The sequence below is a fragment of the Hyla sarda genome, chromosome 3 (assembly GCF_029499605.1).
Source record: "Hyla sarda isolate aHylSar1 chromosome 3, aHylSar1.hap1, whole genome shotgun sequence".
NCBI classification, from domain to species: Eukaryota; Metazoa; Chordata; class Amphibia; order Anura; family Hylidae; genus Hyla; species Hyla sarda.
The window spans coordinates 310134033-310146962 of NC_079191.1; the positions used below are offsets into that span (position 1 = coordinate 310134033).

The window sequence follows — 12930 nt, forward strand, 5'->3', positions numbered from 1 at the left end:
ACCCCCCAAAATTTGAAGCCCAATTTCTCCCGAGTACGGCGATACCCCATATGTGGCCCTAAACTGTTGCCTTGAAATACGACAGGGCTCCAAAGTGAGAGCGCCATGCGCATTTGAGGCCTAAATTAGGGATTGCATAGGAGTGGACATAGGGGAATTCTACGCCAGTGATTCCCAAACAGGGGGCCTCCTGCTGTTGTAAAACTCCCTGCATGCCTAGACAGTCAGTGGCTATCTGGCAATACTGGGAGTAGTTGTTTTGCAACAGCTGGAGGCTCCGTTCTGGAAACAGTGGCGTACCAGACGTTTTTCATTTTTATTGGGGAGGGGAGGGGGGCTGTGTAGGGGTATGTGTATATGTAGTGTTTTTTACTTTTTATTTTGTGTTTAGTGTAGTGTTTTTAGGGTACAGTCGCACGGGCGGGGGTTCACAGTAGTTTCTCGCTGGCAACTTGAGCTGCAGCAGAAAATTTGCTGCAGCTCAAACTTGCAGCCGGATACTTACTGTAATCCTCCGCCCATGTGAGTGTACCCTGTACGTTCACATTGGGGGGGGGGGGGGACATCCAGCTGTTGCAAAACTACAACTCCCAGCATGTACGGTCTATCAGTGCATGCTGGGAGTTGTAGTTTTGCAACAGCTGGAGACACACAGGTTGTGAAAAACCGAGTTTGGTAACAAACTCAGTGTTTTGCAACCAGTGTGCCTTCAGCTGTTGCAAAAGCTACAACCCCCAGCATGTACGGACAGCGGAAGGGCATGCTGGGTCTTGTAGTTATGCAACAGCCGGAGGCATACTACATTGGCTGGGGATGCTGGGGATTGTAGTTATGCAACAGCTGGAGATACACTGGTTTACTACTTAACTCAGTGTGCCTTCAGCTGTTGCAAAACTACAACTCTCAGCAGTCACCGACAGCCAACGGGCATGCTGGGAGTTGTAGTTATGCAACCACCAGATGCACCACTACAACTCCCAGCATGCACTTTAGCTGATTGTGCAAGCTGGGAGTTGTAGTTACACAACAGCTGAAGGTACACTTTTCCATAGAAAGAATGTGCCTCCAGCTGTTGCAAAACTACAAGTCCCAGCATGCCCATAAGGGCATGCTGGGAGTTGTGGTGGTCTGCCTCCTGCTGTTGCATAGCTACAGCTCCCAGCATGCCCTTGTTGCATGCTGGGAGCTGTTGCTAAGCAACAGCAGGAGGCTGTCACTCCCCTCCAACGATCCACACTGCAGGACTGTCCCTCGCCGCCGCCGCCGTCGCTCCTGGGGCCCTGATCCCAACAGGGACGCCGGGGATCGGGGTCCCCAGCACCCGGGGTCGTCTTCCCGCACCCGCTCACGTCCTCCGGAAGAGGGGCGGAGCGGGTTGCGGGAGTGACACCCGCAGCAGGCGCCCTGATTGGCCGGCCGGTAATCCGGCCGACGAATCAGGGCGATCGTGAGGTGGCACCAGTGCCACCTCACCCCTGCAGGCTCTGGCTGTTCGGGGCCGTCTCTGACGGCCCCGATCAGCCAGTAATTCCGGGTCATCGGGTCACTGGAGACCCGATTGACCCGGAATCCGCCGCAGATCGCTGGACTGAATTGTCCAGCGATCTGCGGCAATCGCCGACATGGGGGGACATAATGACCCCCTGGGCGATATGCTGGGATGCCTGCTGAACGATTTCAGCAGGCATCCGGCCCCGGCTCCCCTCCGGCTAGCGGTGGGGGCCGGAAATGCTCAGGGCGTATCCATACACCCTCGGTCCTTAAGGACTTGGAAACGGGGGCGTATGGATACGCCCTATGTCCTTAAGGGGTTAAGGGACTAAGCTTTTTCACTGTTGGCTTTGACTAGCAAGTTAAAGCACCAAAACCCAAATTTCCTCTTTTTGTCATTGTATTCTGATGTTGTTGTCAGACACACACAGTGATGCAATGTTCTTTAGCAATTGGACAACACATTGGCCCTTATTTACTAAGAGTGGAGTGTAGGTTTCTTTGTTGGTTTTAATTCCCTACAATTTATTTCCACGATATTTACTAAGGTTTCCCTACACTTTGCTTTTTTTACACATGCTCTGATCTGTTGGGTTTTCCTCCGCTCAAATCCATCACATTTTATGTGGAAACCTTAGTAAAAAATTATTATTTTTTTTTTGTGAAAATGTCGTGAACACGCCCATTTTTGGATACCACGCCCCCTTTCCCAGGCGGCCCTGCCCCTTTTTCGGGTTTTCATAGCAAAATGGAGAGTTATTCAGGGCACAGACAGAAAATCTGGCACAGACAGAATCTGGCGCACAACCAGACAAAACATGTCGGGTTTGCAATAGTAAATGAGGGCCATTATCTGCCTCCAGTATGGTAGTAATATTACGCAGGGTGGCTTGTTTTCATTAACTTATTTACTGGAATCAACTTTACAATTCAGGTCTGTGAACGTTGTAAATATTGGTTTCAATTTGTTATAAACGCATGTAAATTATATTCATTATTTTGTAAACCTGTATATAACAGGAATATAACAGAAATGAATACTGATATGTGATATTTATTAATTAATCTGTGAGAGATATATATATCCTCTGTAAATGTTACATGGCTCGTACAATTATCAAAGGGATGTCTTACAGTTAATTACCGCCTGAGTGCAGTAAATGGTTAATATCTGCCTAGAAGCTTAATTTACATGCACAAAATAAGGTTAAATCATCTCATTGTCTGCTGTAAAAGACAAAAAAGTCCCCAAATAGTCTGTGAGTTTGCAGTCTTCATAAATAAAAGAAATAATTGACAAACATACAAGAAGGCACAGTTCATGACAGCACATTCATTATATAACAAAGCAATGTTACAAGGGCATGCTCTGCTTCAGACTGTCTTACAGCTAATATATAGCTCAGAGGGTCGGCTTACAGAATTTCTTGCTGGTTTACATTTGCACAGAGTTTCTTCTTGTGACTTGCATTCTGGGAATGTCTTCACACGAGGCAATGTACAATAGTCTACTACTTGACGCTCACCAAGCTGTTTGAGATGTGTCAGGTAACAAGCATGCCAACTGTTTCCAATGATAACCAGCACAATAGTCAATGTAGCTCTAGGTTGTAATATAGCCTATAACTCAAGATCAGTACATAGATATGAGGAGGCTTAACTGTGTAGTGTCAAAATTCTGATGAAAATGCCCTCTTCATTTATTTGCAACTTGAGCTTTCCTAAGAAGTACTTTTAGCCGATCCAACCCAAAGGAAGAGTAATACTTTTTTTTTTTTCCCCAAATGACACTTGTCCAACTCAAACACTTGTATGAATTTACTGTAAAGTACAACTCACTGGAAAGAATTCATAATATTTCCCAAGGTTTTCTTTAGTAATTTCTAGCCTGTGGTGGTACGGGGCAGGATATCCATTACATATGCATATACACGGCATGCAATAAACTTCCACATAATTTCCTTTGGCCATCTTCATTGGAATTAAAAAAAAAATATATTTGGTCAAATATGTACAAAAAGAACAGGTTAATCCATAGGAGTTATGTTCAACTGCATGGTGTTTCTTGTTTTGTATTGTCAGCAGAGACCTGAAGACAATGTGATGAGTATAGGTCTTGAAATAGCATAGTGTTGTTATCCTTCCATTCTCTGTATTTTGAACTAGTGATTTCATCACATTCCAAGAGTTGGTTAATCATCGCTAGGTCATGTTCTTTGCACTTGTAAAAAAAAAAAAAAAAAGAGAAATTAATTTTAATGTAATATTAATCTTGGATACATTTTTATCATACTCTGTTACAGTCATGGCCGTAAATGTTGGCACCCCTTAAATTTTTAATGAAAATGAAGTATTTCTCACAGAAAATGATTGTAGTAACACATGTTTTGCTATACACGTTTAGTCCCTTTGCGTGTATTGGAACTAAACCAAAAAAGGGAGGAAAAAAAGCAAATTGGACATAATGTCACACCAAACTCCAAAAATGGGCTGGACAAAATTATTGGCACCCTTTCAAAATTGTGGATAAATAAGATTGTTTCAAGCATGTTATGCTCCTTTAAACTCGGGGCAAGTAACAGATGTGGGCAATATAAAAAATAACACCTGAAAGCAGATCAAAAAGGAGAGAAGTTCATTTAGTTTTTGCATTGTGTCTGTATGTGCCACACTAAGTATGGATAACAGAAAGAGGAGAAGACAACTGTCTGAGGACTTGAGAACCAAAATTGTGGAACAATATCAACAATCTCAAGGTTACAAGTCAATCTCCAGAGATCTAGATTTGCCTTTGTCCACAATGTGCAACATTATCAAGAAGTTTGCAACCCATGGCACTGTAGCTAATCTCCCTGGGCGTGGAAGAAAGAGAAAAATTGATGAAAGGTGTCAACGCAGGATAGTCCGGGTGGTGGATAAGCAGCCCCAAACAAGTTCCAGCCTGCTGTCCTGCAGGCTCAGGGAACATCCGTGTCAGTGCGAACTATCCGTTGACATTTAAATGAAATGAAACTCTATGGCAGGAGACCCAGGAGGACCCCACTGCTGACACAGAGACATAAAAAAGCAAGACTTAATTTTGCCAAAATGAAATTGAGTAAGCCAAAATCCTTCTGAGAAAACCTCTTGTGGACAGATGAGACAAAGATAGAGCTTTTTGGTAAAGCACCTCATTCTACTGTTTACCAAAAATGGAATGAGGCCTACAAAGAAAAGAACACAGTACCTACAGTGAAATATGGTGGAGGTTCAATGATGTTTTTGTTTTGTTTTGCTGCCTCTGGCACTGGGTGCCTTTAATGTGTGCAACGCATCATGAAATCTGAGGATTACCAATGGATTTTGGGTCACACTGTACTGCCCAGTGTCAGAAAGCTGTGTTGGCATCCGAGATCTTGGGTCTTCCAGCAGGACAGTGACCCCAAACATATGTCAAAAAGCACCCAGAAATGGATGGCAACAAAGCGCTGGAGAGTTCTGAAGAGGCCAGCAATGAGTCCAGATCTAAATCCCATTGAACACCTGTGGATATATCTTAAAATTGCTGGTGGGGAAACGCACCCTTCCAATAAGAGAGTCCTGGAGCAGTTTGCAAAGGACGAGTGGTCCAACATTCCGGCTGAGAGGTGTAAGAAGCTTATTGATGGTTATAGGAAGCCAATTATTTCAGTTATTTTTTCCAAAGAGGGTGCAACCAAATATTAAGTTAAGGATCCCAATAATTTTGTCCAGCCCATTTTTGGAGTTTGGTGTGACATTATGTCCAATTTGCTTTTTTTTCCTCCCTTTGTGTGTTTTGGAACTAAACCAAAAAAGGGAATAAGCATGTGTATAGCAAAACATGTGTTACTGCAATCCTTTTCTGTGAGAAATACTTCATTTTCTAGAAAAAATTCAGGGGTGCCAACATTTACGGCCATGACTGTATATTAAAATCAAGAGCTGCATTCAATTATTTCAAGTACTCATTCATTATAAAAGGTATACAGTGGGCTCCCTCTACTGGTAGCTGCTGACAGAATTTTATCATTAAGCTATTGGCTTTGTCAAGGGATGGAAGGGGTTTTGAGCTCTGTAACAAAAGAACTCCTACCCCTATAAAGATGCATTATTAAGTAGCACAGAATTTTGCACCTACTGCATAAATATGTTCAGTTTTGGAGGATTTTATTATGCCAGATTAGGTGCCTATACACATAAAATTAATGTTAGCCAAACCCACCAATTTTTATGGGACCAATCAACCATCTAATAGAGGGGACAACGTTACCTTGACCACAGATGTCAAGGTAAAGAACAATTGAGTATATTGGATTTTAACATGCTTGATCCTTCATTCATATAGAAGATAAGTGTTATGTTCACGGCAGGTGGTGGATCCTCTGGGCCTGTGTGGATGATGACGTGAGCCATGCCAGGGAGCGGAGTCTAAGGTGCCACTGGGTTTCACCAGAGCCCGCTGCAAAGCGGGATGGTCTTGCTGCAGCAGGTGGCACCCAGGTCGCTACCCCTGGCACGACTCATCCACACAGATTGCTGGGAGGTGGCGTAGCACAGAAGGAGACTGGTAGGACGTGGCAAGATGGCATTTCAGGGCAGGAACACAGGTGCAGGGTAGAAAGGTAGCAAGGAACAAGTACACCGTAACAGAGACACAGATCTTTCACTAGGGAAATAGACAACCAGAGATCCGTCAGGGAACCAAGGGAGGAGCTGATATTTAAGGACCAGGGTGCAGGTGTAGATACTTGATTAAATGGGCACTGGCTCTTTAAGAGAGAGCTCATGCGTGCGCCCTAGGAGGCGAGGGCATGCACACCGGGGCTGTGAGGACAGGGAGGTGAGTGACTGGCTGGGATTCGCATGCGGGCGTGTCCCGCGATGCGAATCCCTTGCTCTGCCGGCAGCGGGGACATGACAGAGCACTCACGGCCAGCGTGTCTAGCCGGAGCACGGATGTTACAATACCCCGACCCTTTGGTCTCCCCCTCTTCTTTGGAACTCAAAAAGTTTCCCACTATATGAGCCCAAGGGGTTGCTGAAATGGGCAAAGGCTGTAAGGCACTATAAGGCTTCTGTCGTGGAGTCTTCCATCTTCTAAGGTGACCAACTGGCAAAGAAGAATGTCCCCAATTCAAGACTTTACGTCTGAGTTCAACAGGCACAGAAGATATCACAGGGGGAACAAGACAGTGATCTTGGCAATATTGTCCCAGACAAGTGATTTCACCAGACTTCCAGTCAAGTTGTGGAGAATGACGTTGAAACCAAGGAAGACCAAGAAGAAACTCTGAAGTACAATGTGGTAGCACATAGAACAAAATTTTTTCCATATGCAAATTTCCTACATGCATGTCGAGGGGTTCAGTGCGAAATTGCACCTTACTGTTCAGATTTTGTACATTAACAGAAGAGATGTAGATGGGCTTGGCAAGACGAGACACTGGGAGACTGTGTTTATGGACCTGGGAGGTACCAATGAAATTAACTGTGGAACCGGAGTCCAAAAGAGCAGTGAAGAGCAATGAAAGAAGTCTTGGCAGAGGTAAACACTTGAACTGGGACGGTCAAGCCAGGAGAGGAAATATCCACATCAAGGGATGTCACTCCAACTTTTCCTTTGAGAAAGTGCTCCGGACTGGCACAAAATAGCCACACATACTCATTGCATCAACCGGGTTCTTTCCTGCTGCGTTATGTGAAAACGGTCCACTTCCATAGCCTCTTCAGCAGGAGGCAAAGTAGACAGTAGAGGTAGATGTCGGGCAGGTTCTTTTTCCAAACAGAGACACAGAACTTTCACTATGGAAATAGACAACCAGAGATCCGGCAGGGAACCAAGGGAGGAGCTGATATTTAAGGACCAGGGTGCAGGTGTAGACACTTGACTAAATGAGCACTGGCCCTTTAAGAGTGAGAGCTCTGACGCGCGCCCTAGGAGGCAGGGGCATGCGCATCGGGGCTGCGAGGACAGGGAAGTAAGTGACCGGCTAGGATTCACATGCGGGCGCGTCCCGCGATGCCCAGCCCATCCGGCAGCGAGGAAATGACAGAGAGGTCACGGCCAGCATGTCTGGCCGGAGTGCAGATGTTACAATAAGCTGCTGCCAGAGGAGACTCTCAATGCTTTATAAACATTTGCATGTTTCATCAAACTGAGCATGCACATGTTTGAGGGGCTTGGTAGGTATAGATATCAGCCGCAAGCTATCTAAGGTATACAGCCACCTATAGAGGTCTGTATTGAACTGTTTTCAATACCCAGGGAGAATATATTCACTGAGTTTGAATTTAGAGATTAATATGCAAATCAATTCTTAATTCATAAATAGATTATCTATTTTCCATATTATTCAGCCAACTTCTTCTTCTTCTAGTTCTTTTGGCATTGTCAATTACTTGTATCCATTGACCCAAGTCCGTTTGTGACTGGAGATTTACTGTGTTGGTATGCAGATTTACATAATTTTTTAGTGATTGACTTAACTGTATTATTAACCCCGTAAGGACCCGGGCTTTTTCCGTTTTTTAAATTTTTCCTCCTTAACTTTAAAAAATCATAACTCTTTAAAATTTTCACCTAAAATTCTATATGATGGCTTATTTTTTGCGTCACTAATTCTACTTTGTAATGACATTAGTCATTTTACCCAAAAATCTATGGTGAAACGGGAAAAAAAATCAATGTGTGACACAATTGATGAAAAAACACAATTTTGTACGTTTTGGGGCCTCCCGTTTTTACGTAGTAAATTTTTCGGCAAAAATGACACCTTATCTTTATTCTGTAGGTCCATACGGTTAACATGATACCCTACATGTATATAGGGGGCTATAACATTGCATTAACTGATCTTTTACACTGATGGATGCATCTCCATAGGAATGGATCAATCGGTGTTTTCGGCGATTGAATGCAAAAGCCTGGATCTCAGGCTTGAAGCATTCATTCGGCGATCGGACAGCGCAGGAGAAGGTAAGAAGACCTCCTCCTGTGCTACAGCTGTTCAGGATGGCGCGATTATACCGCGGCAATCCCGAACAGCTCCCTGAGCTAGCCGGGCACTTTTACTTCGTTTTTAGCTGCGCAGCTCAGCTTTGAGCGCGCGGCTAAAGGGTTAATAGCGCGCGGCACCAGCGGCGGGTCCCGGCTTCACTATGACTCCGGGCCCGCCGCGATATGATGCGGGGTCACCGTGTTATATCGCAGGACCGGGACCCAGGAAGTACCCATACGTCCTGGGTCCTTAAGAGGTTAAGAATAGTAAAAAATTTGGAGATTGATTGATTTATATTCAGCCAAAACTAATTGGTTGTTTCCATGATGGTTGTTCATCAGTCTGCTAAGTGTAAAAACTGTTAAGTGTGACACCCAAAGACATCCATGAGATACACTGCTCAAAAAAATTTAAGGGAACACTTAAACAACAACTCCAAGTCAATCACACTGAAATCACACTGTCCACTCAGGAAGCAACACTGATTGATCAATTTCACATGCTGTTGTACAAATGGAACAGACAACAGGTGTAAATTATAGGCAATTAGTAAGACACCCCCAATTAAGAAGTGGTTCTTCAGGTGGTGACCACAGACCACTTCTCATTTCCTATGCTTCTTGTGTGATGATTTTGTCACTTTTGAATGCTGGCGGTGCTTTCACTCTAGTGGTAGCATGAGGCGGAGTTTACAACCCACACAAATGGCTCAGGTAGTGCAGCTCATCCAGGATGGCACATCAATGCGAGCTGTGGCAAGAAGGTTTGCTGTGTCTGTCAGCGTAGTGTCCAGAGCATGGAGGCACTACCAGGAGACAGGCCAGTACATCAGGAGACATGGAGGAGGCTGTAGAAGGGCAACAACCCACCAGCAGGACCGCTACCTCCGCCTTTGTGCAAGAAGGAGCAGGAGAAGAGATATTAATACAAGCATATGAATGGATCTACACACAAATAGGGAAGTATCATCATGGTAATGAGATATAACAAGAACACTTTAAATAATGCTTGATTATATATTATGAACTAAACATATATAACATCTACTTTGAGATTGAACCTACTACTACTAATCTACTTTGAGATTAATTCAATCATACAAAATACATTGAAATGAAATCAAGTAAGTTCCCCTGTGACCAAGGATATAATTCCAAGTATAACAAGGATGATGGGAAGTGATTACCTCTTGATACATCTCTGTAAGCTGCTCCACAAGTGAAAGCAAAAAGTCTAAGTCTCTGCACAGACTACGCACCAGCCTAACAACAGGTAGCCTTGTAAATGAATTGCAAGAATAAGTTTTCGTGCAGGTAATAGTGCGCACCAGCCCCTACAACTATATGAGCGCCGGCTCTCCTATGGCTAAGTGTCTGCGCAGGATATTCTGCGCAGACATTCAAACGTCATCAGTCCTGTTAAACCTAAATGCTTGTGCATCGGTACTCTGCGCAGAACACGTCATAGGACTAAGCGCGTCATAGGTCTTTTCCAATCAAGAATCCTCTCCGCATAACCTTACTGTGATTGGCTGACGGGGACGTGGAGCTTACAGGCTCGCTTCCCTGTCAGTCAACAAGAAGGGATGCCGATAGGTTTTGCTACGATCTGAACCAATCAGATCACAGTAACATCGAACTCTATCAGGAAGCTGTCGTCATGGGAGGTTTTAAAACCCCAGGTTCGGCGTTTTTACACTTAGTGCCCGATGCCCTCTTGACAAAGCTGCGTTAAGCAGCGAAACATGTTGAGGGGGGCCGAGTGATTGTTTTTATTCTCAGTGATCACTCCAAACACCCCTGATGTATGCTGCAGAAACAAACCATGAGAGTGGCCAAACCGGCACTCATACATATATATAACAGTATAGGGAGTGAGTTACAACTGGAATTTTAAACTTTTTGTTTAAGTGTGTTTAAGGAATTAATAAAGATAAGTTGTTTGTATATGGGAAAAAGGGTATCATTGGGTCACCCTATGACCTATAAGTATTTAGAAGGAGCAGGAAGAGCACTACCAGAGCCCTGCAAAATTACTCCCAGCAGGCCACCAATATGCATGTGTCCACTCAACGGTCAGAACAAACTCCCTGAGGGTGGTATGAGGGCCCGACGTCCACAGGTGGGGCTTGTGCTTACAGCCCAACACCATGCACGGCATTTGGCATTTGCCAGTGAATACCATGATTGGCAAATTCGCCACTGGCGCCCTGTGCTCTTCACAGATGAAAGCAGGTTCACACTGAGCACATATGACAGAGTCTGGAGACGCCGTGCAGAACGTTCCGCTGCCTGCAACATCCTCCAGCATGACCGGTTTAGTGGTGGTACAGTAATGGTGTGGGGTGGCATTTCTTTAAGGGAACGCACAGCCCACCATGTGCTTGCCAGAGGTAGCCTGACTGCCATTAGGTACTGAGATGAGATCCTCAGACCCCTTGTGAGACCATATGCTGGTGCAGTTGGCCCTGGGTTCCTCCTAATGCAAGCCATTGCTAGACCTCATGTGGCTGGAGTTTGTCAGCAGTTCCTGCAAGAGGAAGGCATTGATGCTATGGACTGACCCGCCTGCTCCCAAGACCTGAATCCGATTGAGCACATCTGGGACATCATGTCTCGCTCCATCCACCAATGCCACGTTGCACCACAGACTGTCCAAGAGTTGGCGGATGCTTTAGTCCAGGTCTGGGAGGACATCCCTCAGGAGACCATCCGCCACCTCATCAGTAGCATGCCCAGGCATTGTAGGAAGGGCACGTGGAGGCCACACGCACTACTGAGCCTTATTTTGACTTGTTTTAAGGACATTACATCAAAGTTGGATCAGCCTGTAGTGTGGTATTCCACTTTGATTTTGAGTGTGACTCCATATCCAGACCTCCATGGGTTGATAAATTTGATTTCTATTGATAATTTTTGTGTGATTTTGTTGTCGGCACGTTCAACTATGTAAAGATGAAAGTATTTCATACAATTAGTTCGTTCATTCAGATCTAGGATGTGTCATCTTAGTGTTCCCTTTATTTTTTTGAGCAGTGTATTTACTGCCAGAATAGCTAACAATAAAAATATAAAAAAAAAAAAGGCCCTATCTTCAAATATAAGTATAAATGCTAGGTAAAAATAGCCATACACCACAGTTGTTGGCTAAATGTTAATCCAACAAACAGCTATCTCTCCTAAGCTCCCCTTATACATGAACATTTAATGGTACTGCAGATTTGTGTTTTCTGTGGAGAGAGGAGTAGTAAGCAGCTTCTAGACAGCTCTGGGCAGTGGCTGATCAACAAAAATTGAGCAATCGGGAAATCCAACATACATAATCCATCTCTCCCCCAACATCATCTGTCAAGGGAGATTTGGGAATCCCTATATACTATAGACAGTAATTCTCATATTGAACCAGCCCAAGTGTGATGTTTATAGCTTGTGTCTTAGGGTTACGACTTGTAGTTAAGCTGTAGCTGGCTGGTCTCAGATGCTCAGTGAAAGCACTAGGAGCTGGAAGGGTGAGCTGTTGTTTTATGATGGATGTGGATGTGTACTAGAAACTAATGCTAGATGCTTAGCAGTATGGGGACACAGTATGGACTGCAAAAGAGACTCATCAGCAGCCAGTAGAATACAGAGAAAAAAACAGACTTGAGTGATGTCAGCAATGCTTGATGGGAGCTGTAGTCTGCCACCCACATGGGCTGCTGCTACACCCAGTCTTACTGCCCAGAAAAGTAAGACATAGGTAAGTGTGCCAATAAATGTAAATATACAGGTTTAGGGTGTAGGATTAGTGTTACACTGATGCCCTATGTGTAATGACCCTGCACCCTCTTTCTTTGTCTGAACTCTGTAATATTAATTTAAGTTTTCAACTATTCAAGCTCTTTATGTAGTGTGACTCTGGGCTGCTGACCATGCCTGCCATATTTATCCTTACCTTCAGAGTACTGTTCAAGGTCCTGATTTTGTGCAGTTTTTCATTGATTGAAGGGTTCTTGCTGCGTTTAATAAAGGACTTTCTCAGTTCATTTCTAGATGAGGGACGGCGGTCTCCAATTGGTGATAGACTTGCTTCTTCTAAAGATTTGTACAATTTCTCCATTTCATCATCTTGATCTTGTCAAAAAAAATAAAAATGGAACATTTAGGCATAAAAATGAAATTCTTGGTGGTCACACAAAAACATTCATACATACTGTTTGTGATAGTTTTTCATTCATTTTTGAGCCAAAGCCAAAAGTGGCCTAAAAAGGAATGGGAAATATAAAGAAATTATATTGGCTCTCAAAACACAATTAAAAAACTGCCACAAAAATAGTCAACCTCTCTTAAATGTAATTTTGTTAAGCTGTTGTCTTGGAACATATGAAAAAACCCTTCTAGGGTTTCTGTGATGCTTTATTAGTCTCAGTGCAAAAAAGAAAAATAGAAACTTATTAAGTATG

The 12930-nt window shown here is 44.0% G+C and overlaps 1 protein-coding gene across 4 annotated transcripts in view; it reads right to left on the minus strand.

Annotated features, from left to right (window-relative positions):
• Positions 1-2371: 2371 nt before the first annotated feature.
• Positions 2372-12930, minus strand: part of IPCEF1 (interaction protein for cytohesin exchange factors 1) — a 217152-nt gene continuing 206593 nt past the window's right edge. For 3 of the 4 annotated variants that reach the window (XM_056567039.1, XM_056567038.1, XM_056567040.1), the window contains exons 10-11: positions 12423-12601; positions 2373-3712 (exon numbers count right to left, since the gene is read on the minus strand). In XM_056567039.1, the coding sequence (XP_056423014.1) occupies positions 3539-3712; positions 12423-12601 (353 nt within the window). In that variant the 3' untranslated portion in view covers positions 2373-3538. Of the gene's footprint in view, positions 3713-12422; positions 12602-12930 lie in introns of all 4 variants that reach the window. The other variant, XM_056567041.1, reaches the window with a different exon arrangement.